We start from the raw sequence: 27,840 nt of genomic DNA on the forward strand, positions 1-27,840 counted from the left end.
GTGCCACGCGACCATGCATGCATGCGACGTTGCGTACGACGTAGCGAGCATTTGGACTTTTGGAGTCTTGCCGTTTTCGTCCTCTATCTACTACGGCGTCTGTTGCCCCAGCCAGCACGCTAGCCTCGCCCACGGCTGAGACTGAGAAGATGGATCGCTCCACTATAGCAAAGCCCTTTTTGAAGCACCATGATCATTAATTAAGCCGGCCGGGGCGCAAGTGCTCACTTGTAATCTACACATGGCGCCAATGCAAGCTAGCTAGGGCCTTGTTTAGATACCATCTAAATTCTAAGTTTTTTCACTCTCTCTCCATCACATCAATTTTTAGCCGTTTGTATGGAGTATTAAATATAGGTAAAAAAAATAACTAATTACACAGTTTAGTTGAAAATCACGAGATAAATCTTTTGAGCCTAGTTGGTCCACGATTGGACAATATTTATCAAATAAGACGAAAGTGGTACTATTTATCGGGTTGAAAAAAGTTGCAATCTAAACCAGGCCTAGTAAAAAAGCCGAGTAGCGATGGTAGTAAGAGGCAGAGGAGAGAGGACTCGGAGGAGACGAAAGCATGCTTGGCCTGGCCTGTGCAGAGCCGGAACGGAGGGCAGCAGCCACAGTCCAGAGACATCCGTGAGGCACAGCAGGCGGCGCCGCGGCCTACCCGGGCTCCCTGACGCCACCCTTTGCTTGCAAGGCGGTGAAGGATACCGCCCCGGCCGCCCACTGCCGCGCCTCCAACTGTAAAACGCAGCGGCGCCACCCGCGCCGTGGAATGGTACGCAGCAAACAGCCGCGCGCGCCATGCAAAACACCCACACCCACACCCCATCAGCAAACGCCAAACAGCTAGCCAAGACCACTGTAGAGAGCCGAGCCGCGGGCTGGCGGAGTCCTGGAGGCTGGAGTGGAGGAACGAGATCCTCTGCAGTCATGGCAGCGACTGCTCTCTACAGTTAGGCCGGCATCCGACCGTTCACTGAGATCCAACGGCAACCGACTCCCACCAGGCTTCTTTTGCGCCTGAGTTGTCGAAGCACTGGGCCTTGGCCCAACAAGCATAGCGTTGTTGCTGTCGTTTTTGGTGCGAGGTCCGCATGCTCTTCGGTTTCTGACGTGAGGGTAAGCCTTGAGCGGCGATTTTCTTGAGCCCGGTGGTCACTGCAAAGAGAGATTCAGGAAGGATAATTTAGCCGTCTTCCAAATTCCGAGTGCCAGTACAGGCTTCTCCTGTAGCTCGACCTCGTCGACCGGCACCACCTTCCTGTCGTCGGCCTTCGGCGATGGTGCCGAGATGGTGACAAGCCAGAGACGAGCAGCGGTGGCGACGATAAACAATCCAGCCTCCAAACGGGGTGAAGCGTGCGGCGAGCGTGGTGGCCAGCATGGGGCCGGCATTACGCCGTTGTTGTCCTCGTTGTCATGCAGCTCATTGTCACAAACCCGTGGTTCTATCTGTGCAGGAATTGGAGTAGAATTGGAGTCACAAGCTAGTTTCAGAAAGAACAGAGCATATAGGATTGAAGTTTTCGTTATTCATCTTGCACAGCTCATATGAATGCTTCACATTTTTGTGTATTTACACGAAGAAACAATTTGAACAAATTCCAAGCACTTGTGCTTCCTGTCTAATTTCCTATACAAACAGCCATCGGAGGAAATGCAGCTTTCCTGCACAAACAGATTTCACCACATATACAGCTTTCCTGCACAGCCACCTAGAGCTCGATCATCAGGGACTGCACCTGGAGGTGTGCGTATCTCATCACCGAGCAGGGACCGAACATGGCACGGAGGGCAGGCGCGCTGTCCACGAGACCAGCAGGCTACGCGAGGAACGCCCCTACGAGGCTGCGGCTACGACAGCGTATGAGCGCCAAGGCAACATGAAGGGGAGGAAGCCAGATTCACCGGTTCGCATGAGGGATTTAGCTCGGGGATGCGTGACAACAGCCGTGGTGAACGAACAAGTGACCGAGCAAGATACACAAGACGCCAGCGGCGGCAAAGAAGACAGCATGCTCAAGCGTCGCTCGTGGGCTTTAGATGGGCTACTGGACTGCCTGTGTGGTAACTGGCTAATATGGTCCTTCGGATGGCAGCCAACGGCACAGATACGCCGACTGCAGACTGCAGTCGATGAGGCCGACTGCAGGGGATCTCGTTCCGGAGTGGAAGCATCTCCCTCCCTTCTCTCTCCTCATACATGGCTCCTCGAAACCAGCATATAAATATATACCGCACCTCGTTCCCCGTGCTCTGTCTCTCTCTCTCCTCCGTGTGCGAGCGCCGCGCGCGGAGCGAGCTGCCGTGTCTTCTCCTTCCTCTATTCTATATCACCCTCCTCCGCCTCCCCATTCTTCACCACCCGAGAAATCCTCTCCCCTGCCCTGGTACCACTACTCTAGTAGCACCGTCGGTTTCTCACCTTCCCCGACGCCGAGCTCGGACAAACTCACCTCGACAGCCAGAAGTTACCGCGCGCGTCTCCGGTTCCCTGCTTCTCACCGCGCGCGTCATGGACACCTCGCACCACTATCCATGGCTCAACTTCTCCCTCGCTCACCACTGTCAGTAGCGCCCGCGCCTACCTCTCTCTCTTCCTCCCTCCGTCCATCCATGCATCTCAATCCCCGCTCCTGTTCCTTGTACTTCTCTCTAAGTTTATTTCTGCCAATAACGAGGTGTTCGGTGTTCTAACTTCTATCTGCATGTGTATGTGTTTGCGATCGATCGAGCAGGTGATCTCGAGGAGGAGGAGAGGGGCGCAGCCGCCGAGCTGGCCGCGATAGCCGGCGCCGCGCCGCCGCCGAAGCTGGAGGACTTCCTCGGCGGAGGCGTCATCAACGGAGAGAGCGCCAGCGGTCCAGTGGCCGCGCCCTCGGAGGCGACGGCGCCCGCGGAGATGTACGACTCGGACCTTAAGTTCATAGCCGCCGCCGGGTTCCTGAGTGGCGGCTCGGCTGGAGCGGCGGCGACGTCGCCGGTGTCCTCCCTCGACCAGGCCGACCACAAGCTGGCCCTGCCTGCCGCAGCGGCGGTGTCGCCGGCGCCGGAACAGAGGAAGGCCGTCGACTCTTTTGGGCAGCGCACGTCCATCTACCGCGGTGTCACACGGTATGCTAGCTGTCGCAGATCGATCTAATCCGTGGTCATAGGCATATATACACCTAAAAAAGGTCTTGTTTGGGTGTTTCTTATCATATGGAGTGCTAGTACCATGAGGCTAGCTATCTGCATGCAAAGTTGCACCTGGTGCTTACTTGGTGTCCATATCACAGGCATGCCTAGTTCATACTTCATGGATTAGTGGATGCAGAAAAGTTGGGGTTTGTTCATGAAAAAACATTATTTTGACGTTTCTGCTAATTTTCTCAAGCCTTTGTATGTTCATATAATAATAATACTATTGGAGAAGCAAGTGATCGGTGATTGTGTAAATAATAGGACTATTTAAGTTGTTTATTATTCTCTCTGAGATAGCATAATATATAGATTTGTCTTCAGTTTCTCAACATTTGGAGAATTTTGCCAAGCTCTCTGCTGTTCCTTTTTCTTCCCCCAAGCAGTCAAGCACTGTATTTGACGAGTTTTGGCTCTGTCTGGAATCTTAGGTGATGTGATATTTTTGGTGATTTCTCATTTCTAGGCACCGGTGGACTGGCAGGTACGAGGCACATCTGTGGGACAACAGCTGCCGGCGTGAAGGGCGGAGCCGCAAGGGCCGCCAAGGTACTACAACGTCAGTCTGTTGCATACTATGCCTCTGCTATAAATTTGTCTAGCTACTAACTCTCCTTTTTCCATATCGGCTTGGTGCCAATACTTGCTGCCTGATGCTTCTGGTGTGTTCAGTATATTTGGGTAAGAAAACTGAAATAAACTTCAGGTTTTCATTGTCCATGTAGCATCTCATCAAGAAGCATCATATTGATGATGATTTCTTTTTCATGAAACTGAAGGTGGCTATGATAAGGAGGAGAAGGCCGCCAGGGCTTATGATCTGGCGGCATTGAAATACTGGGGTTCTAGCACCACCACCAACTTTCCTGTAAGCACATAGATAGACCTACCATTCATAACTGATTAACTATAAAAACAAAAAAAAACACTGATGCAAGTGTGCAGTAAAGCATCTAGAGATGTATATATATCTATGTGCTGGATGTGTCGTCTTTACGGGGCAAGAATTCTTTCAGGTTGCTGAGTATGAAAAGGAGCTCGAGGAGATGAAGACCATGACTCGGCAAGAGTTTGTTGCTTCCCTTCGAAGGTGATCACTATTCTCTGATGCTGTAAATGCATGCATTGATCTGTGCATGGCCATCTTATGCATATATATGCTCCAGATTTATAGCTTTATCATTCGAGTGTTTTTGACAATAAAAACATGTTTTGTGGTGCAGGAAGAGTAGTGGATTCTCTAGGGGTGCTTCTATTTACAGAGGTGTAACCAGGTGAATACTCCTGCTTGCCCTCATCTTTCAATTGCAGTCATGTTTCAGACTTTCAGTTTGTCCTTTTACATGTTGTTGTCTCAAGTCTCCTTGTCCATGCAATCGGCAGACATCACCAGCATGGGCGGTGGCAAGCAAGGATCGGAAGGGTTGCCGGTAACAAGGACCTCTACCTTGGAACATTCAGTGAGTATATACATACCCTTTGGTCTTTGCATCTACTAGACAATGCAGATTTCTCAGCTATATCGACTTATTCAGTCTGGAAGCTCCATGAATCCACAATGCCAAAATCTTATCGTTCCAGCATGTTACTGATAGAAATACAATGCTGAGCTTTTGTGTAATGCATAACCACATGACCGTCATATATGAATAAAAGCTGCTCATTCGGTTTCCTTTCTCAAAATGAGACAAGTTGGGACCATCAGTCAAACTATTTTCTTTGGTTCCCACATTACAATATACACTACTAACACCTTGCACGTAGGTCCCCCTCTTTTTCAGTGATTTGTACGTACAATCCTTGTAGCTAGATTCGCCTACATATTTTATGTAGGTCAAGAACATCTACTTTGACCAGATGTACGCATGTGTAGCGCCTGGTTTGATTTGAGTTTGTCATCTTTTGCCCCCATGCATGATCGGTTTGGGGGCTTTATGCAGAAGAAAAAGAGGGCGACGGTGCATGCATTTTGCTTGATTGCATTGCAACCTGAACACTTCCTTCTCTTTGTGCACTGCGTGCAGTAACCTGTGTTGGATATTGTTTAGTGTTGCCTCTCGGTTTTCCATGTAAAGCATGTGGTTGTGGTTAAACTAATTGTACGTTCTGAACCTGCCATTACTGTTCTCAATTTTTTTACTAAGCTGCTGTCCCATGCATATGGTTCTGTCAGCTTATATTAGTCAAAATATCTAAGATCTAACTAGATGCTAGTGCTGTAGTTGCATCCATTGCTTTATTTGCTAAGCTCAGCTAGCCCATTTCTTCATCATTTTTCAGTTCTTTTGGTTGGGATGATACGTCCATACTCCTTGTCCCATCTGTTTCACAAAAATGACTTCTTTTTTCTTTATGGCGGAATAGAAGAAATGTTCCAGAACTGATGTTGCCTTCTATGCTATTCATTTAGGCACCGAGGAGGAAGCTGCAGAGGCCTATGACATAGCGGCCATCAAGTTCAGAGGCCTGAACGCCGTTACAAACTTTGAGGTCAGCCGGTATAACGTTGAGAGCATAATGAGCAGCAACATTCCAATGGGGAGCATGTCGGCTGGTGGCCGGAGCAACAAGGCACTGGAATCCCCTCCATCGGGCTCACCTGACGCCATGCCCATCGAATCCAGCACAGTGCCACTGTTTGCTGCGCTTCCGGTGAAGTATGACCAGCAGCAGCAGGACTACCTGTCGATGCTCGCGTTGCAGCACCACCAGCAAGGGAACCTGCAGGGGCTAGGGTTCGACCTCTACTCCTCCGGAGTGAACCTGGATTTTGCAAACTCCCATAGCACTGCTTCGTCGATGGCCCACTGCTACGCCAATGGCACGGCCTCCTCACATGAGCAGCAGCACCAGCACCATCAACAGCTGCAAGATCAGCAGCAGTGTGAGAATGAGACGCAACATAGCTCCAACAGCTGCTCCTCCCTACCATTCGCCACACCAATCGCTTTCAATGGGTCCTATGAAAGCTCCATGACGGCAGGCCCCTTTGGATACTCCTACCCAAATGTGGCAGCCTTTCAGACGCCGATCTATGGAATGGAATGATTCGGGGTCGTGGCTGGCTGCTGGCCCTGCTGGCGTTTCGCATGTGCAAAAGGGTAGAAGCCATGAGAGCAAAGATTCAAGACTGACATGGCGCTCTCGCACAAAAAACATAAAGGGGGTGAAAGAGAGGTACCAGTAGACAGTAGTATGATGGAGACATAGGAAGCAGCGAGCAGTGTGCTGCAGGATACACTGACGATCGAGCCAGAGACGGAGAAGGAAGAAGACTCGATCTTGCTAACAACAAAATGATCGTTGCAGCTAGCTATAGCACATTTGCTTTTCCCTTTTGTAGCTTTGTTCTTTTCAGCTTTGTTGCCCCCCAGCGCCCTTCATGGTGCATGCCTTGAAGCTTACTGACATGATTCTGCAAGTGCCATCGTAGCTTTAGTCAGCCCTGTACAATGGAAGCAGGAACGTAGTCTTTGATTTGTAGCTTTCTTTCTCCTTTGTTTTTCTTTTTGTGCTTTACTTTCTGGTCACTTTAGTTTGCCCCCCTGTTCTACTACTATGCTTCAGAGGGGATAAATGTTCAAGCTCCTGTCTTGTACTGAACAAGTTCAGCAAACAGATATAGCAGCATGTAACTCTGAATCAATGTCAGCCTTTCGTATTTGATGAATCTCTCGCAATTTACTATCTAAATAATGCATTCATACTACCACCATTTTGTCTACCTCGAATCTACAATTTCACATTCTGCTGTTGATTTCTCATTTGTAGCATTTTGTGTACTGAATCTCTAAATAATGGCTGTATGCCTTGCCTTTGAGTACTGAATCTCTAAAAGTACTGAAGCTCTAGACTGAACGTCATTTTGCTGCTGATTTCTCATTTCCAGCATTCTGCATGCCTTGCCTTGGAGTACTGAAGAATCTATGGACTGAACGTATGAACAAAGGTCATCGTACATGTCCACAGTAACTTTTTCAAGCCATCTAAGCACTAAACCAGCCCTGATTTCCTTGAGAGGAAAAAAAAAAGGGAACAATCCAAAACAATGGACTACTACTAGAGGGAGTTCTTCATGGAAAGGGCAAAAAAGAGGCGTGAAACTTCAAACTTTCAGACAAGGCGTCTCCGTGGACGTACGACGCAATCATTGGTGGCATGCTTGGCTGGCTCATGCGAGGAAGCAACATTCCGCTCCATTCTTCGTTGCGTGTGCAGGGAGTTGTGAGGAAGTCTCCTCCGATCCGGCTTGCCGTACGTCGGCAGGGAGCCAGGGACACATGACAGCTCGTAGCCATTCAGGCCTTTTGCCCTCGGCTTTTTCTTCCTATGCTCCGGTCGAGTGGTCGACCATTCTGCCTTCAGCTGTTGAACAAGCAACGACGGTGTCGCGTAGCGCTCGCCGCTGGGTTCGCTGATACTACGTGCCGTGGTAGGCTGGTAGGTGGGCAGGTGGCAGCGGTGTCGACCTGCATGCAGCAGCACGTGGCCCTCTTGTCTGTGTACGCCAACACGACCGCCGTCGCGTCGCGTTGGGCCGGCCCATCAGTAGCCCAACTCGGAACACACATTTTGGTTTGGACTTTGGACACATGGGCAAGGCCGCAAGCGGAGGGGGTCCAATCGTCCGTGGTCGGACGTTGCGGGACTTGGGCACCGAAAGACCAAATGGGCCCAACTAACGTATCGTGGGCCGTGGCTCCGCGACAGAACGTTCGGCCGTTACCGGACACCGTGCTTCCGCTTATTCCAGGCTTCCAGAGCTACTCTCGTGGGCTCGCCAACAGTGCACCAGCAAAGCCCACGGCCTTTGACGCACTTCTTTATTTGCTAGTGATTTGTTTCAACGTGCTAAAGAGTACCTGACGAGGTGATCTCCGGAACTAAGGAGGAAGTTTAGTGTCGAGTTTGTACATGAGCATAGGGACTCAAACACCGATGCTCATAGAATAGTTTGTAGCTTGATCCATGCCGAGGTAGGACGTCATGTGTGGTTCTTGAATCCACCTAATGGTTTGTGTATATGTGCAATCCTCCTAATAATTGAATAAAGAGGGTGGTGTTGTTTAAAAGAAATAAAATCTAATTTAACTCCCTCAACTATAGATAGTGGTCGTCTGATTTTTCTTTCTAATCTATAAAAAATAATTTTTAACCTCTCAGAGGAGGCAAATAGGACTAAGTTCAAAGTTAATGAGATAACGGTTTGCAAAACCACCACCAAAGTCGCTCAGATCACAAAAGTCTCTCAACTCACAAAAGTCGCTCAAGTCACAAAAGTTAATGAGATAACGGTTTACCTCCTTAGACTTTCAACTTAGTCCGATTTACCTTCTCTGAAGTACCGCCGCTTCGGCAAAACCACCATCAAAGTCGCTCAGGTCACAAAAGTTAATGGCTTGCAAAAGTTGAGGGAGGTTAAAAGAATTGGTTTTAAAGATCAGAGAGAAAAATCGAACGACCATGGTAGTCAAGGAAGGTAAATTTCACTTTTTCCTCTTTATTCCCATATATTTGTTATAAGAATGCCCATATCTACCCTTGCATATGGACTCATACCAAAAACATCATTGAGCTTGGGAGAACTACTTCCTTGTCCTAAAAAAGGCTCTCCTTTCTTTTTTTTGTGTGGCCTTTTTAGTTTTGAAACTTGCATGTTTGGCCTAAAATACCACTTTGGTTCTTTATTTGGCCTTTTCTGTTAGATTTGGCCACTAGCGGTGTTAAATGGAGCTTGAATTGACGCTTTTAACCCTGGGCTAGTTATGCAAGAGTGTAGAGTTCAGTTTTGATATATTTCATTATGAGGATTTATTTAGATTGTTTTCATGTGGTTTGATGCCATCATAATTGTACAAAATGAGGTACACTATTTTTGAAAATGAAAGTATTGTTTTTGTCTATATTTTGCACGTGCAAAGGAAGTAATTCTCTCAGCAACTATTAGTTTGTTTGGTTGCCCATATCTGAACTACATGGATAGAGGTGTTGCATGTGTTGGTGTGCCAACCAATGGATGTAAAAGTGCTCAACAAGCCTGACTCACAGGAAACATGGATGAAATCCATGTCCCAAGCCAGACTTGCAAGATGTAGGTAAAGATTAATTATCTCATTAGTAGATGATTAGGTTACTTTGAGGAATATCAATATATTTTATAGTCAATTAAGGTTTAATGTGCAAATTTAAGGTGTGAGCGTCATGTTTTAATTTTACGGTTCAACTCACAGTAAACGTGGATGAAATCCATCTCTCTAGAGGCGGACTCGCAAGGTATAGGTAAAGATTAATGATCTTATTAGTAGATGATTAGCATAATTTAAGGAATATTAATATATTTAAAAGTAAGTTTAGGTTTAATGTGAAAATTTAAGGTGTGAACGTGATGTTTTAATTTTACTGGTTCAATTTTCAACGTAGTAGCACGTACATATCTAGGTTCGAACGAAGTAGGAGAACATATCCTTCTTTTTTACAAAATGGGAAATCAATTCCGCTAAAATTTTGAAGATAACCTTTTTTACAACCTATTTCAACCCGCCATATTAGCAGGCCTAGCTCTAGGCCCAAGTTTAGGACCATCCCACATGACAAGGACACAAGGCAGGCCCGAACACCTTGAGCTAAAAATTCAAGGCCCAATAGTAAATATACTTTCGTGGGAGATGCATCATGCTAAGAGCAATTCCAACTGAAATCTCAAATTTTGGACCGGTTTGGCAGGGCTCTAGCTCTCAAAACTTAGCTCCATATTCCCTCATCTGAGAGCTCTTCATCCATGTTTTAGACCATATTTCTCATAGCTCTTCAACCGATCTTCTAATTTTTTCCTACTTTATACTATACTAGATATATGCATGCGTTGTACGTGGACAACGGATTTTTATCCATGTCCATGGCAATGGATGTGGTTTGTGGTTTTGACGAACATATTCAGAAAAGTCTACAAATTAATTATATAAAGCACATTTCATGATATTTATTATCACATATATAGTGTAGATCTAGTTTTATAGAAACCAAATTGGTTTTACTTTTTAATTAGTACTTATGTGATTTATTATTATACATTTTCAGAATTTAATAAAATTTTAATAAATATTTTTGCATTGGAAACCCTACACTATTTCTAAATTCATCCAGATTTTCCTCTCAAATGTGGTGTTATTCTCCCATGCAAACCACCACGCAACGGACTCGTCTGTTACGTGCGGGCACGAGGACTGTCCGTTTAGCCCACGGTCGCTTAGACTAATGGGCCACTTTGTTCCTTTGTTGCTGCACGCGCACATGAGCGGGGCGCAGAGGTGTGGGCACGCACCCACGGGCAAGCGGGACGAGTGTTTGCAGGGCAGACGATTCCCTTCAAATTTTTATAGGTGTAATAGATTGTCATTGACCCAATTTGTCAGCTCAACTTGTCGGCTTTGTGAAAAGAAAGAAAAAAAAAGTAGAAAGAAGGATGAGAGACTCCTACTACTATATATACGTCTAGTGTTTTTCCTTAAAGGAAGGACATCTAGAGGGATTTAGAAAAGAGAAATGAGAGCCCATCGTGGGACGATGGATCAAATAGGGTCTTCAAGAGTTCAAGTTGCTCTAACGAAGGGTGTCGGCCGCAGCTGAACAGTGAACAGCACGCCAGGCCAGCTGGTTCGCCAACCGCTCGCACCTGCCTTATCCGCCGGTAGCTAGATTGGGCGCTCCTTTTCCTTCCCTCCCGGGCCCCCCGTCGTCTGTTAGCTCCAGTGGAAGTGAAAATCATAGATCCGGCGGGCTAGTATTATCCTCGAGTGTTCTCTCCAGTGGAAAGACGATCGCTCCGGCAAGGGCTTGGCACACGGCATTGCAATCATCAGCGACGTCAGGCCGCCAGGCGCCAGCGAAGGAAACACGGGCGAGACGAGAGACCCCGAAGAGGCCAGCCCAGACAGCCACAGTCCACAGGCCGTGCCCCGGACCTAGGAGAACAAGACGGCACGCACGTCCCCTCCTCCTCTTCCTCCGGTGGTGGCTGGGCCCCGACCGACCCGACCCGTGTCCCTCCCGCGCCAGGACCGGATAAAAGGGGGCCGAGCCGCCCGCCGCGATGGCCTCTGCCTGTTCGCTCGGATGATAACCATGACTCGTGGCTGCGAGGGAAAAATATGGTTACCGCTTATAAGCGAATCCAACAGACCGCGGTGGAGAGCGGCTTAGCAGCGCAGCGTGCGCAGACACGGCAGCGGCAGTTTACTCTCTCTCTCTCGCTCTGTGCTCGCTGCTCGGCGTCCAATTCAATGCGCTCCTGCGCAACGGAGCAGAGCAGCGGCCTCCTCCTCCAGTCTCCAGTCTCCACCATTGGATTGAGCTCAGCCATTCAATGCCCGCCCGCTCTGAAGAAACGCCCCCCTTTCTCTTCTTTAACCGCCCCGTGTCATCACTGTTTACTCGTACGTGCTCGCGCACGCCGGTTTCAATACGGCCGCTGCGTGCGTCGTCTCGTCACGCAGCAAGGCAGCAACAGGAGAGGTCGAGAGGAGAGAGGGGGGATTGAATTGAATTCATTCGTGGAGTTGTTCCGCTGAGGGAGCTCCTCCGCTCGTCGTTTCCGTCTTCTAGCTGGAGCTGGGCGCTGCCATTGCTGGGTTCCTGTTTCTAGCTCTCGGTGGACCGGAGTGGGAGATGAATTACCTCCGGAGCCGGAGCCTGAAGCGGCTCCTGTCCCTGGGCCGCCGGAGCAACGCCGAGGAGTGCGCCGAGGAGTGCGTCGACGTCGTCGTCGACCCGCCGCCCAACAAGCCCACCTGGAGGTGCTTCTCCTACGAGGAGCTCGACCAGGCCACCAATGGCTTCCACCAAGGTACTGTAAACCACATCGCCTGCATCTGTTTGTTTGTCCTATGCCGCTGTTCACGCCGCCGCGCACCCTTAATTTTGCTTCGGCAACTGACATTGCCTTTTCCACACGCCGCACTACCGCAGACAACATGGTGGGCAAGGGCGGGTACGGCGAGGTCTACCGCGGGGTCCTGGACGACGGCCGCGCCGTCGCCGTGAAGCGCCTGGCGCCGACGGCCGCGGCGGACGAGAAGAAGGAGAAGGACTTCCTCACGGAGCTGGGCACGGTGGGCCACGTCCGTCACCCCAACGTGTCCGCGCTCCTGGGATGCTGCGTCGACCGCGGCCTCCACCTCGTCTTCGACTTCTCCACCCGCGGCTCCGTCTCCGCCAATCTCCACGGCAAGTCCATCCTGTTCATGTCCATTCATCCGCCACCCACCTAGCGACCATGCACGGGTGACACTGGCAGACACCGCCAGTTCGTTTCCACCGCCCACGTCCACGCGGATGTGCTCTCGCTCTGCTCTGTGCCGCCGTTCACCATCAATGAATCGTGCGCAGACCTGAAGCTGCCGGCCATGTCGTGGAAGCAGCGGCACGGGATCGCCGTCGGCACCGCGCGGGGGCTGCGCTACCTCCACAAGGGCTGCGCGCGCCGGATCATCCACCGCGACATCAAGGCGTCCAACATCCTCCTCACCGCCGGCTACGAGCCTCAGATTTCGGACTTCGGCCTCGCGCGGTGGCTGCCGTCGGAGTGGACGCACCACGCCATCGCGCCCATCGAGGGCACCTTCGGGTGAGCGACGCTTGCTTTTCACGTACCCTGTTCTGTTCACTTGGACTTTGTGACAATAATGCAATGCAAGCTGGCGAAGAAGACACGCTGACACGGAGGGCAATGGCAATGGCATGGGCGGTCGCCACGCCACCTCCTCTGTACGTGATGACAGGTGCCTGGCGCCGGAGTACTTCACGCACGGCATCGTGGACGAGAAGACGGACGTGTTCGCCTTCGGCGTCTTCCTCCTCGAGCTCATCTCCGGCCGGAAGCCGGTGGACGGCTCACACAAGAGCCTTATCGCGTGGGTGAGTGTCCACTATCCAGCCATCCAACAGTAACTGTGCGTGTGCCACTTCTACAGTTTACTCATGTCACTGTGGCTTGATGGCTTGATGCAGGCCAAGCCCTACCTGAGCGACGGCGTCGTGCAAGGGCTCGTGGACCCGCGGCTCGGCGACGGCTACGACGCCGTGCAGCTGAGGCGGCTTATGTTCGTCGCGTCCCTCTGCGTCAGGGCCGCCGCCGTGTGGCGCCCGACCATGACACAGGTGCGTGCGTTGCGTACGGAAACAGAAAACTCTCTCCGCATCTTTTGCGCTTTGCTCTTCTGTTCTGGCTGAAACTACACAAACTTCAGATTTGTTTTACTGGTTTGAAATGACAAGAAAACAAAGAACTGTCCTTAATCAGCCTGTTCGTTTGGCTGTGGCTTGTCGTAAACGATCATAAATTTCCAGCCGGAACAATATTTAACCAGCAACGATACGAACCAGCCAACCGAACAGGCAAATTGTCACTGCATCAAGTAAATGCACATTGCTCTTTGCTTTCAAAAAGGGAAAGAAAAATTCAACCAATTTACTATGACTCAACCAGTGCAGTAGCTTTGGACAGTGGGTGGCCTACTTGTTCTAGAGGAATAGGATCCAGCTAAAAATATTTGTTCTCAAGGGTGGTACAATGCCATACCTTGGGTAGGGTGGGTCGGACTGACAGAGCCTAGCATCCCGGTCGTTGAAACGCCTGGGTCACCACCAAGAAAATCTGCATCTGTGGCCTCCTTTTTTCTCGTCTTTGAAAGATCAAAATCTCCAACTATCGTCTCCTTTTTCTCGTCTTTTGAAAGATGAAAATCTCCAACCATCATCACAGAGGACAAAAGCCGGGGACATCTTAACTCCCATCTGGTGGTCTAATTGACCTGTTGCTTGATAGGTCCAACAGTTCTATCATAGTACTACCATACAAAAATCGGGTGAACAGCGGCAACACAACAGAGGTTAACGGTTGGTGCAGAAATGTTCCAAGTATGTGGTCTGAGAAGTATCACAGTATTTTATAGTATGAATTGGAAGTTATACAATCAGATGAGGTAATGGTTCAGTTATATACTCTGATGAAAACATTAGTTATGTCTGGTGCTAGGTAGCTATCTCACTTAGGCATAATTCTGCCTAGTCTGTTTGAGCTTATTAAACCGGATTATCCGTATATGCTTCGTCTAACCAGACAGCTGAGAGCAGCCTAAAAACAGCAGCAGCATATACTAGTACTGTATCTGTATCATCCACTTTGGACAGTGGCTGCTACGGTTGTTAAATACCGCCACCGTGTGCCATGTCTGTTGTGACAGCAGGGGTTCTTGTTTAGCACACTGGCATTGGCATCTACGGATCAGCTGGCAAGTAACACTACACCCAACCTGATTGCATAGGGCTTGTCCTACTCTATCACAGTGTGGTGAGATCTCAATTTTTAATGTAGAGCTGCTTGTGTGATTATTGGTTTACACATTGGAAACAACCCCATCTCGCCCCCACGGCGCTGCCTCTCCCACACGGGCGGCTGCGCCCTCCCAAACCCTAGCAGCCGCCCCTTCCCTCCCCTCCCCCGGCCACGCCGCCGGCAGAGCTGGCCGCCGGCATGGCCACGCGGCTCGCCAGGATGGCGGTGGCGGGGCTCCTCCTCTCCTCACGATTTGGTGGTGCAGGTGACAGCAAGCCGGCAGCTCTCCTCCCACACGGGCTGCGTGGAGCCCGGCGGGGCGTCCGCCGCGGCTGTTGGCGGAGCCGGCTGGTGTCCGGCTGGCGCGTGGGGACAGCGACGGATCCCCTTCTCCCTCGCCCGTCCCTTCCTCCAGACTTGGCGGTGGCGGCGGCGTTGGCCCGGATCGCTGGATCGAGTCCTGGGCGGCTGGATCCGGTGTCCACGCGGCCTGATTTGGAGCTCCAGCACTCTCTCGTAGGGCTGGCGAGGGCGGTGGCTGGCCAAGGCGGAGGCGGCGGCGACAGCAAAGGGTGTCGGCACCGGTGCTCTACTGCCGGTTCTGACGCCACTGGGCAGGGGCGGCGCCCACGGGGGTGGGGAATGTGTCTGGTGGTGGCTGACGTCGGGTCGCAGCGTCGGCAGCACGTGCCAAGAGTCGGCGACAAGCGGTCGGCTGAGGCGTTGGTCGTGCGGCGGTGTTTCGCAAGCAGCGGAGTCAGGTCCGGCTCCGCGTTGCCTGGCCGGAGGGGGTGACGGGCTGACGCAGCTTGTGCGGCTGCTGCGTGCAGCCAGGCGCGTCGAGGCCCCTCTGAAAGGGGTTACTGTGGAGCGGCAGGACAACGGCGAAAGGCAGTGATGGATGGCAAGGGGCCTTGCTTCTTGGCCCGACGTTCGTGCTTGAGAACTCCTTGGGTGAAAGTCTAGCGACGGCGACACCTGTGGGTGCCGCTTTCCTTATTGGGGGCGTCGTGTATCCCCTCTAGCACTATCATCCAAGGGTGAAAGCCCGGTCCACTTTGGACGTGCGACAGGTGGCGTCATTGGCGTCGCGTTTTGATTTCGTCGTGGCCTCGATGTCTCCTCGGTGATTGTTCTTTGCTTCTTGGCGCCTCGATGACGCGTGGAGGCGGGTCTTGCTGCGAGAAGTCGAAGCTGCTGCGTTAGGGACGTGGCTCGGCAACGATGACGCGGGGAGCCCCCACCTTCATCGTAGGCTGGGGTCTGCTAGGGGTCGGCAAGCGCTGGAGGCGAGGCGTGTTGCCATGATTGGAAGTCGGAGCTGCTCTTTGCGGGGTGCTTGAGCTTGGCAACGATGACCAGTTGCGGCCGCTTACTTCGGGCTCGTTGGTGGGTGGCTTGTGTGTGGACTGCCATGAGAAGTCAGAGCTGCTGGCGTCTTCAGCCATGCTCGGCAACGATGACCCATGGTAGTGTGCCGTGTTAGTGCTCAGCTACGTCGTGTGGGTTGGTTAGCCTATCAGGTGCCCTTTTTGACATCCCGTTGGCTAGCCCTTTTGTACATATATTTTTCGTCTTAATTGAGCGGCAGAGATCCTGCCTTTTTTTCAAAAAAAAATGTAGAGCTGCTTCACTAGGATCCCACAGTGCACTACTGTATTCTTTGTGGGCGCTCACATACTGATAATGTATAGTACCAAACAAAAACATAGCATCAACTTGTGGATGGGCAAAATCATGCATGCATCAATTGAGTTGAACTTGCGGGTTTGAGATTTGGGATGGTGGCCTGAACACATCAGCAGGGGCGGATCCAAAGGGGGGGGGCTGGGGGGCTCCAGCCCCCCCCCCCTAATGGCTTGATTTCACCACTAATCACTGTAGCAAAAGCTTGATTTCATCATTAAATCTTCATGCAAATCAACATCTCCATTGTTTTAGCCCCCCCTTATCCCGCATCGTGCATCCGCCACTGCATATCAGTACATATCAGTATTGACCTTGTCTGAATAATGTTTCCCAAATTGCCTAGAAAGATTTCTTAGTTTCCTCTTTTCAGCTTGGGCCCTAGACGTATTAAGCATGCCAAACAAAAACTTTAAGCACGCATTCTTCATATTCTGTATGACAAAAATTTAGGACTATTAGGAGTAGAGTAGGCCATTGGAACCTTATTATTTTACTGAACTTCAGAAGCAGACAAGGGTTTGGTCACATCTGCAGCATGGACGGTTTCTTGGTTGTAGGAGGGGCATAGGATGCTCTGTTGCCTCCTACCTTGTCCCCTACCATTTCTTTCTCTCCATTTGATTTGGTTCACGGGAAGCCCAAGGGAGCGGTGAAGTGGGGGATGCAGGACAGTTCAAGAACACAAGCCTTGGGGCAAACGTACAAAAATGCCACCCCAACAGCTATATAAAAGACCAAGGCCCCTGTTCGCTTGGAGAAATTTTGAAGGAATCTGGAGGAATCTAGATAAATCTGAAGAAATTTGTGAGAGAAAAATACTGTTCCGGATGAAAAAAGAAGCGAATCAAGCCGGGTTTAAGGTCACGTGAACAGTCCCGTTCACGTGACCTTAAATCCGGCTTGAGAACAGTATTTTTCTCTCACAAATTCCTTCAGATTCATCTAGATTCCTCCAGATTCCTCCAAGCGAACGGGGCCTTGGTCTTTTATAGTCTACCCTAATCAAAGTTTAATCATGCCCTTACTTTATTCATAATTCATTGTGCCATCAGCACATAAACAATCGCCCCACTGAACTGATGACTGGTCACTGCTACTCTCGTTACAACTATCAGAATCTGGTTACAGAGTATAAGCAGTGCTTAGGTAGCACATCAGTATGATTTATTGAGCTGTTCACTGTACTTATCCAAGCTGAACGATGTTGCTGTAAAATCCTATTTACTGTAACTAAACAAGCATCCGTCTGCATAAAAACTTCATTTTTCACTCAACAAAATGTTTAGATGTGCATTAGTATTCCAGTTATGCATTGCATTGTAGGGCTGGCCTTTTTTTCCCTATAAAAAAGTTGAATGTGAAATCCAATGGGCTGTACCAGCTTGTCAGAGGTTACTCCTGGACCTGGACTGGTCAATTGAAGCTCCAGTGCTCTTTATTAATTTGCCACTGTTAGTACTTAACTGACTGGATTCACATGGCCATGGGCAGGTGCTGGAGTTATTGGAGTCCGGCGAGATTTCTCAAGATCAATGGCAGATGCCCGAGAAGGAGGAGCAAGACGAGCTGTGGGACTTCGACGATCTCGACGACTTCGAGGATGACGACGATGAATCCGATTCCCCCTCGATCTCCTCGTCGGCGTGCAGCATCCACCCCAATGATTAGCCCCAAAATATTTGCATCTGTCAGCAGATTATTACTATTATTCAGCCTGCTGATACGATCCTTGCGATTATATCAGTGTGTACATACACCATCCATCCCTAGTTGAGAATATGAAAATCCAGGAGAAAAAAGAGGGAGAGAAAAGAGGATTCAGGCCCGTGGTTTTCAGTTTTGGTGTCACCATCTCAGCTCAGCAGAAATCTTGCCCATCCATAAAACGCCGTCCGTCCGTCTTAACTCCAGCAGCCGATCTGATCAGCTCCTGACAACGACGGATGCGTGCTGGTTTCTTCCCAAACCAGCTGACAGCTTGGCATGCCGGGCGGGCAGAGCCGTGCGTCCCCAACAAACCCTGAAACTGTCGTTGGTTCTTGGCTTTATTTCTGTGGGCGAGCCACGGATGATGCAGAGACCCCTCTGCCCTAGCAGCCACATGCTCAGAGAGTCAGAGGCAAGTCAGGTGGTGGACTGGTGGGTTTCGGGTTCGGCTCGGTTGCCGTTGGTTAGCTTGCCCAAGTGCAGTTGGGCGGCCCTACACCGCTACTGCTGCCCGGCTGTTCAGGAGCGCGTCGGAAAGTGAGGTGATCAGTGAGCTAAGGCATCCCACTCAAAATCCAAAATTTTTCAAGATTCCTCGTCACATCAAATCTTGGGCCACATGCATGGAGCATTAATGTAGGTAAAAAGAATAACTAATTGCACAGTTTATCCGTAATTGACGAAACGAATCTTTTAAGCTTAAATAGTCCATAATTGGACAATTTTTACCAAATACAAACGAAAGTACTACAGTAGCCAAAAGCAATTTTCACATCTAAACGGCCGCCTAACCACGGGAACGGGATCGATGGATCATTGAGCGAACTTGAGACAGGACGAAGCAAGTCGCTCTGTCAGACAACAGGCCATTTGCCTTTTCATCAGTCGTGTGGCGTGTGTTAGTAATTCGCAGTGAAATCATGCATCATCGCCATATACAGCACGACTGAAACTGGCCAGATCGGAGGAATTTATCATTTGCTTAGGAAATTTGTAACTACTACTCTACTATTAATGGCGTTATGATCTAAGTATCCTAACCGTCAGTTTGTCAGCTTCGTCAGGAACAATGAACAGGTGATGATTCAGTCACACATTCGCCAACCATGGCTTGCAAACACCACCCGATCAGCTTGTTAACTAATGCACCTACCACAATATACAGGAGGCTATGACTACGTACCCCTACTTCTAATCAAAGCCGGCCGCCTCCTAAACACACGCTGCTCTAAAAAACAATCTTCTGGAAACAATATCTTGCCTGTTGGGGTGCGTGTGTGAGAGAGAGACGCACACCACTCTGCACTCTGCTGGCCTAGGTCCACCACAAAACGCCTTTTTTCCAGCTCTAGCTGCATCATGAGTTCATGACCCCAATTCTTTGCATGGCATGGACCTGATCGCTGCCCTGCTAGCTGCATGGCTCGCTGATCGCTGCTACGCTAACCTAGACCACTCGTTCGTCGCCAGCAGCTCCGGCTGCGCCCAGATCTACGCGCATAACTTCTCCCACACTGTAGCTCACTGACACAAGCCGAGGACCAGCACCAGCTCGAAAGCTCCATCGCGATCGGCCACGCAACGCGCGCGTCAATGCATGGGATGGGCGCATAAACAAGCAGCACACCAAGGACGAAGCTGGACTGCCGGAGGACCAAAGCCGCATATGCAGTGAAGGGGCATCGATCGATCGGCTGCGTGCGTACTGCATACGCTTCCACACCTACAGTCCCCAGTGAGGCATGAACAGGAAAACAGTTGCGCTTGCTTGGGCATTCGTGGTGTACAGACAAACACATCCATAATCCATGATCCATCAGGGCTCAGGCCGAGGATCGAGCCGACCCAACAGTGCATCTGCATAGCATGGTGCCATGGTCCTCGACTCTTGCAACACCTAACGTTTCCATGATGCGGAGACGCGGTGCTCATTGGCCTGCCCTCTGGCGCTCCTCGGCCATGATCAGCGCGATGGACCAAGGCATTAGTGTAGTGCCGTCGGTGTCGAGTTATACCCGTTGTTATTACCAGGACCAGCACCAGCCTATCTTAAACAGTCAGTAGCGATGAAGACGATGAATAATGCTGATAGCACTGTGCTGTAGCCTCGTATCGTTTCATATCTCACTTGGATTTGTTAAATTAAGCTCTAAACTTTAGGTGTAGATCTAGTGGGTAAAGGGTATTTGTTGGTGTACCTGGGTAGCCCTAGTCTTCGCCCTGGCGCAGTTGCGGCGCAATAGCGTGGACGCCGGTACCGTAGCGTTGTAGGCGTCGTGGTGGCGATGCAGTAGCGACGGCGGAGTAGGTCGGGCTTTCCGTCGCTGGCAGCACTCACTTTAGATCGGATTAGGTTTTCTGTAGATGGTAACGGCGGCTCCGGTCAACCTCGTAGTCCGAGCCTTGATCCCCACCTCATCTTTTATAGTGTTGTACGACAGGGGGCCCAACCATATTAAGGTTGGGCGCCCCCAATCAGAACACAGATCCAAGGGCCCAATAGGCCGTTGGACCTATTGGTGGAGATCAACTAACATTTTCCCCTTGATCTCACTAACATCTTTCAATTTTATTTACTTTTGTTCATTCCATTATAGATTAGCGCATAGAGTATGTTTCATCGTCACGGTCAATTGTCGATAGATTTAACAACTACAATACACCACTCTGTTCTGAAATAGATACTTAACTTTGGGCCTTCTTTTGTCCAGGAATTTTAGGCTTTCCCTTAAATCCATGCTAGCTACATGTTCTCTGAACACGTTGGGTGGTAAGTCTTTTGTAAGCGGATCTGCGAGCATCTTTTCGATACTTATATGCTCAAGACTTATGACATTATCCCGGACTTTATCTTTCACAACATAATACTTTATGTCAATGTGTTTGGCAGTACCACTTGACTTATTGTTGTGAGCATACTGCACTGCCGGATTATTATCGTAGTATAACTTAAGTGGTCTATAGATGTCGTCAATCACCTTCAAACCGGGTATGAACTTCTTTAGCCAGTTCACCTGCCACATTGCCTCATAACACGCTACAAACCGTCATACATTGTGAACGATGTAGTGACGGTTTGCTTTGAGCTTTTCCATGAAATAGCTCCCTCTGCGAGAGTGAATACATATCCAGACGTGGATTTTCTATCATCTCCCGCATAATCAGAATCTGAATATCCCACTATATGGAGTGAATCAGATCTTCTATACGTCATCATGAGGCCTTTCGTTCCTTGCAAATAACGCAAGACTTTTTTTACCACTTTCCAGTGTTCTATTCCAGGATTGCTCTAGAATCTGTCAAGTAACCCGGTAACAAATGTCAAGTCAGGGCACATACATACTTGAGCATATTGCAAGCTTTCGACAATTGAAGCATATGGAACCACTTTCATTTGATCGATCTCATATTGGTTCCTAGGGCATTGAAAATCACCATATATGTCGCCCTTGACTATAGGAGCAGGTGATGAACTACATTTATGCATACTGAATTTCTTTAAGATTCTTTCTATGTATGTCTTTTGTGACAGTCCTAATACCCCTTTATTTCTATCTCGATGAATCTCGATCCCTAGAACGAACGAAGGTTCACCAAGATCTTTCATATCAAATTTTGACAAAATTTCTTTGTCTCCAGCAGTAGACTGACATCACTACTAGCACGTAAGATATCATCCACATACAAGACAATGAAGATAAACTTCTTATTCTTAAACTTTCCATAGACATAATTATTCTCTATATTCTCTTTAAACCCAAAATTCCTTATTGTCTGATCAAACTTTAAGTACCACTATCTTGAAGCTTGTTTTAATCCATAAATGGATTTTTTAGGCGGCATCCCATTCGTTCTTTCCTTCTATAACAAAACCATTCGGTTGTTGAAAGGACCTAGGATGCCGCCTAGAGGGGGGGTGAATAGGCGTTTCTGAAAAATCAACACCTTTAAAAGCGGAAACGATTAGTAAAAGGAGTTTCCAAAATGGAAACTCCAAATCAGAATAATACCACCCCTCACAAGTTAGCCACAAAGTATATAAAGATACTAGATAAACCTAGGGAGCCAAATAGCTACAACCAAAGAGTTAAATCAAAATGCACTAGTCAGTTAATGTCGGAAGTCCCGACGTTTGGGTCAGAACTTCCGACGTGTCAGAAGTCCCGACGTTTGGGTCAGCACTTCCGACCCCTACGGGAAATGAACTACAAGTGCTAAAATGAACTTTGTGATGCCGATAACTTACAAACCCACTTCCTAGTGGTAAGGTAAGGTGTTGGGTCACTCTCTTGACGTTGATAAGCCACCACTCCGTAGATCGAGGCCCAAACCCTAATGAATAGCTAGAGAGAGGAAGACAACCAAATACATGTAATTTCGAGCAAATCACAACAACAACAAGCACGCGGGAGACAAGAATTTATCCCGAGGTTCGGCAGCCCCACAAAGGAGCTCCTACGTCCTCATTGTTGAGGTGACCACTTAGGTCGGAGTCTTTTCCACCTCCTTTCCTCACTCAAGGATACCACAAAGGTCACTTGAGTTTCTTCACTAGAAAACAAGGGTAATACAAACTTCCCAAGGCTCTTCCACAAGATGGAAGCGCTTGGGCGACGCCTAGCCGGCTAGGGGAAAATCCCCAAGAGTAACAAATGCAAATCAAACCGGCTTGACGAAGAAATCAAGTGCTCAAGCTTGCTCAAAGTGTTTTTCTCACTCAATCCACTCTCCAATCACTCAAACCCTTTGGGAATCAAAGTTGGAAGTAAAGGAGTGAAGAGAGGGGAGCCTAGAATGCTTGGGGGCTGTTTTGGCCGAGTGTTTGACGCAATGAAATGAGTGGGCAACGGTTAGAAGTGAGGAGAGGGGTATTTATACCCCAAGTGAAAATCGAACCGTTCAGATCTACGTCGGAAGTTCCGACGCAGATCCCGGGACTTCCGACGTATGAAGAAAACACTGTTCACAACAGGTCAGAAGTCAGTGTGTGCAAGTCAGTGTCGGAACTTCTGACAAACGTCGGGACTTCCGACGGTCATCACTTCCGACGTACGTCGGGACTTCCGACGGGCACAGTTAATCAAACAGCCAACACCGCTGAGGCCGGGACTCCCGGCTTGGGTCAGGTCAGTGTCGGAACTCCCGGCGAACGTCGGGACTTCCGACGGTCGGAACTCCCAGCGAACGTCGGGACTTCCGACGTGCACAGACAGCGAGCAGTCAGAAGAACCATCGATGCTGGGACTGCTGGCTTGGGTCGGGACTTCTGACTGTCGGGACTTCCGACACACGTCGGGACTTCCGACTGTCGGGAGTTCCGACACACGTTGGGACTTCCGACGTCCACAGTCACCGCACAGGCTGTGACTGAGAGTCAGCACTTCCGGCAAGAGTCATGACTTCCGACTGTCGGGAGTTCCGGCTTATGTCGGGACTTCCGACACCGACAGTCACAGAAAATTATTCTATGTGCTCGTGAAGTGCTAGAGTGTCTCATTATTGATTTAGTTATTATGCTTGAGCACTCTATCTTCCTCAGACCACCTAAACTTGCATCCCTCTTAATAGTACGGTATTCCTATTAACTCAAATTTAAAAGTATAAGGAAATTAAACCTTTTGAGTTGATCTCTTTGAACCGAAGCCGTGTTTTCCAATCTTCATCAAGTGAGGGTGCCAATCATATTGATATTGATCTTTTCACTTGAGCATAGCCATCTTGAGCATGTGACTTGATTCCATTCATCAAGTTTGAATAATCCCAAAGGTATCAAGTCACTTCCATCAAAATACTTCATTATAGATTTGATCCTTCACATCAATATGACCATCTAAGCTTGATTAGTACCTCAACTAAATGCAAGTACTTTCTTCTTCACCCTAGCTAGGTTCTTCGGCCACCAAGCCGTCGCTTGCCCTTCACCCTTGCTTAGTACCTCGAAGCCTTTCCTTGCTATCTTCACCATCTCAAGCCATCAAGTCACATCTTGTGTTGAATCATCCATTCATATGTATTGTTATCTTTTTCATTTTAATTTAGCAAGCTTCAAATATGAGACCATTCCATATGCAATCCCTCATGTCTCATTAACTAATAATCACAAGCTTGCTTTCACATAGTACATGGAAATCCCACAATAAATAAGCCTTCACATGAATTCTATTTGCATTGTTGTCTTGTGCTTGAACTAGATTGTTTATACAACAACACATCATTTTGGCTTTCATTAAGTGCCTGTGAGATAACCTATTTCCTGTCTAACACTTAGCAAACATGTTAGACCTTTAATCGTGTTGTCATTCAATCATCCAAAACTCACTAAAGGGCTAGATGCACTTTCAATCTCCCCCTTTTTGGTGATTGATGACAACCCGATTAAAGCTTACAAAAAGATATAAACAATTAGGCTTTTGGATTCAATGATTTATGAGAGGCTCCCCCTTAATGTGTGCAATATGAATTGAATTCATAACTGACCTCAAATGTCAATTTGCACATACTAAAACACATAGGAGACCCCCTTAAATCATTGATCCGTGGGGTGCAAGTGTGTGTCAAAATTAAAAACCGTGATGCATATGACATGATATTTCACACAAGACTAAACAGAAAGCATCACACCATACAAAGTCACTCTAAACCATGCATGGTCCTTATGAAGGTAAATACATCATATATATCACACACATAGCACTCATCACAAAGATTTCTCAAGTCATATCTCTCCCCTTGTCATAGCTAGTCTCCCCCTTTCCTAGCTAGACACAAGGTTGCATTCTTGAAGCTTTAAACATATCTCTCCCCCTTAAGCTTTCATCTCTCTCCTCCTTAAGCTTTAATCATACCTCTCCCCCTTTGTCATCTATCGCCAAAAAGGGTCACACAAAGCACAAAGGGTGCTTAAGGTTAAAACTTTGTACTAATCTCTCCCTCTTTGTATTAACCTCTCCCCCTTTGTCATCTTAAAGAGGTTGTACTTGTCACTTGTTTGCAATTCAAAATAGATCAAGTACATGGGTTTACTAGCTCATGAACAAACTCATACACTAACCACTAGATTATATAACCATTCAAGCAACAGTGGTAGTCTATGAATCTAAAAATTTTCATTTGTAATGCATGATCCTATAAGCATGTACTATATGCACTAACCGCATACTAGTAAGGGATGAAAAATGATCATGCACAATACAATGATACCTTTGCTATATTGGAGAGGAAGATAGTCATATAGATTTCAATTCATTTCTCCAATAGCACCATGAAGTCCAATTATAAGCTTGGTGAAGACCAATAGATATCAATTCTTTGAATTCCTATTCTTCACCCATATGAATTAAGAATCACTAATGATTAAGTGCACTCTTCTTGTTATGGTTGGCTTGCTTCTTCTTTGATCATTGCTTGCTTGAGAGAACTAAAAGATGCACCACTTGTAATACCACTTGAAATTTCATGATACCACTTGAAATTTCATGACTTGTTCTCTTTTGGGTGTTGCTTGCTTTCTAGACCAATCTCTTGATTTTCTTCAACCAAGTATCTCAAATGTCCCTTTAGATTACCACTTGATTTTAGCCATCCAAGCCTAGGGCGAAGTGACCTCTCTCCAAAGAACCATCCTTGATACTCACTTGAAATAACTTGAAAGAAAATCACTTGATCCACTTGAAAGATTTTGTTTGATTGATCCATATTGTTGGACTTAATTTGATGAATAACTTTGAATCCTTCTTTAAGTCCTTTTCTTTCTACTTGTTTAAGTCCTTTTGTTTCTATCAAAAGATCTCCTATTATCACTAGAACTTAAACTCCATCTTCATCTTGATCTTGGTCTTAATCTCTAGCTTGAGTACCAAATGTGTACCAGATACACTTCTTCAAACAAATTGTCTTGTACTCATCATTTGTCATGCTTCTATCTCAAACCAAAACCAAAACATAGGTACCTCAATCACTTAAAGATATGATTCTAATTTGAGGACCTTTGAATCTAAGTGACTTTTGATCAATCCAATAATTTTCACTTTCCTGGCAGATTCTGTACTCTTCAAAGAATAAATCATATCTCCCAAAGTACATTTCCAAAAACCACAAAATTTGGTGAAGATGTGACACACTAAGCCTTCTAGTAGCTGTAAAAATTTTAGCTTCTTTTGACTTCTATATTGCTACCAGATTTCATATCTTTCCACACTGCTACATGCTGAAAACTGCTGCACTATAGCTGACAAGATCTACTCCAAATCTGAAGTATCACTTATCCAAATCTCATAAAATTTGCACAGCAACTAATACCATAAGTGTAGAGCATGCAGACCAAATTTCAAGCCAATACAAATAGATTTGGTTGCTCAAACATGTCAATGATCATTGCTAGCTCAGATTTTCAATATTGAACAGATTTCAATAATTGAGCTATTTTTCTCCAAATTGAACCAAACTTGAAATCAACTTGTTTGAATACTCTCACAAGACATATGTCCATTCAAACCACTTACTAGAAGAAATCTTATGAACATATCCAATCAAACCAACTTCAAACTTGATTACTTAAGCATTTAATCCATTCAAACATCTCATAGAAAGCAACATATGCATATATATCCAATTCAATTAACTCATATGGACCCAAATAAACTTTGATCAACAAGAGATATACCTTGATAGCTTATGATCATCTTTGCAAGCTTCAACTCCACTTATTTGCAGGCATTCAAATATATCAATAAATTCCCACAACTTGAATATGACACTTGTATGTTGATAGCATATGGACTTCACTCAATTTTGACTTGGCATTGGGATAGAATTGCACTAGGTTTTAATACTTGACTCAACATAAGATGAACAATAATAATTCCATTGAATCAAGTCTCCAATGCCATGGTACCTACAAACGATCATCCACTTTTCGATGGTACCCAAACTAGTTTGGGTCCTCTCATGTTAGACGCAACATACTTAGGAATAGCCTTAGTATGGATAGTAGAATTTTTGCAATACTAACCAATAAGGTACAATAACAAACCTTCCTAGGCATAATATTTGCATCAATTGAAATAGGCTTAGGATTCTCACTTAGGGGACATGAATTAGCCAAGAATTGATTTTCTCTTTTTCGAATATTTGGCAAATTTGTGATTTTCAAAAACTTGAGAGAGATTTTAGACGAACATAGGGATTTTTATGGACTTGAGAGAACCATGTCACATGTGATTAGGCAAATAATCAACCAAGGGTAGCAATAATCACAATATGACATGACTAGGTCACAAAGACCCAAAAACCACATGATTTTCAAAAACCACACCACCTACACATGCTAGTTAGGGATTTTGAAAAACATCTATCCTATATCACACTAATGCACACACTAGCATATAAAGGGCCTTAGATGCACTTACAATGCATGTATGTAAATACATACCTTTGCCTTGAGCCCACAATATCACCACTGAGATAATACATGGCATGACAACATCATGTTGACCTCACTTGTCAAATAATCATACCATATATGAAATCAATTTTCAACCAAAGGACTACAAATTATGCTAGATAAATTTATTAGTCCACAATGGTGCAAAATAGAAACTGAGCTCCCCCTAAATAAGTACCACAAGTATTTTGAATGACTTTCAACAAGCACTTTATTCTTTTAAGAATTTGGGAGTCAATTTTCTATTTTGACCAACACAAAGTAATTTGCCATATTTAAATTTCGTTGAGACATACTCACAACCCACTTAGGTTTGATAGATCACAAGCTTCTGAGCAAATTGAGGATATATGAAATCATATGGATCAAACCTCAATTGCATCCCAATTAGTGCTCTGGTTCCTGCCATACCGGACACATCCGGTAGGCATACCGGACACGTCCGGTAGGTGCAGGACAGAAACAATTGAAGCGCTGCTTGTGA

General features: G+C 47.3%; 2 protein-coding genes across 2 annotated transcripts; both read left to right on the top strand.

The window, feature by feature from the left end:
• The first annotated feature begins 2,299 nt into the window (after positions 1 to 2,299).
• Positions 2,300 to 6,839, top strand: LOC136493933 (AP2-like ethylene-responsive transcription factor AIL5). Its single transcript, XM_066490054.1, has 9 exons — positions 2,300 to 2,573; positions 2,745 to 3,120; positions 3,653 to 3,735; positions 3,859 to 3,867; positions 3,966 to 4,054; positions 4,203 to 4,276; positions 4,410 to 4,460; positions 4,570 to 4,646; positions 5,597 to 6,839. The coding sequence occupies exons 1-9, from the start codon at positions 2,522 to 2,524 to the stop codon at positions 6,232 to 6,234; spliced, it is 1,449 nt and encodes a 482-aa protein (XP_066346151.1). The 5' UTR covers positions 2,300 to 2,521; the 3' UTR covers positions 6,235 to 6,839.
• Positions 6,840 to 11,302: 4,463 nt separating this feature from the next.
• On the top strand, positions 11,303 to 18,229 carry LOC136493934 (probable receptor-like serine/threonine-protein kinase At5g57670). The gene is made up of 6 exons (XM_066490056.1): positions 11,303 to 12,028; positions 12,151 to 12,408; positions 12,571 to 12,808; positions 12,963 to 13,098; positions 13,192 to 13,341; positions 17,699 to 18,229. The coding sequence occupies exons 1-6, from the start codon at positions 11,851 to 11,853 to the stop codon at positions 17,873 to 17,875; spliced, it is 1,137 nt and encodes a 378-aa protein (XP_066346153.1). The 5' UTR covers positions 11,303 to 11,850; the 3' UTR covers positions 17,876 to 18,229.
• Positions 18,230 to 27,840: the final 9,611 nt, after the last annotated feature.

This window comes from Miscanthus floridulus, chromosome 11, assembly GCF_019320115.1.
Source record: "Miscanthus floridulus cultivar M001 chromosome 11, ASM1932011v1, whole genome shotgun sequence".
In the NCBI taxonomy this organism is placed as follows: domain Eukaryota; kingdom Viridiplantae; phylum Streptophyta; class Magnoliopsida; order Poales; family Poaceae; genus Miscanthus; species Miscanthus floridulus.

Bases quoted from the DNA above. Each gene is read 5' to 3' on its own strand.
- LOC136493933 (XM_066490054.1), top strand. From the start codon at position 2,522: ATGGACACCTCGCACCACTATCCATGGCTCAACTTCTCCCTCGCTCAC. The intron at 3,121-3,652 runs GTATGCTAGCTG...TCTCATTTCTAG, and splicing joins ATCTACCGCGGTGTCACACG to GCACCGGTGGACTGGCAGGT. The intron at 4,461-4,569 runs GTGAATACTCCT...TGCAATCGGCAG, and splicing joins ATTTACAGAGGTGTAACCAG to ACATCACCAGCATGGGCGGT.
- LOC136493934 (XM_066490056.1), top strand. From the start codon at position 11,851: ATGAATTACCTCCGGAGCCGGAGCCTGAAGCGGCTCCTGTCCCTGGGC. The intron at 12,029-12,150 runs GTACTGTAAACC...GCACTACCGCAG, and splicing joins CACCAATGGCTTCCACCAAG to ACAACATGGTGGGCAAGGGC. The intron at 13,099-13,191 runs GTGAGTGTCCAC...GGCTTGATGCAG, and splicing joins ACAAGAGCCTTATCGCGTGG to GCCAAGCCCTACCTGAGCGA.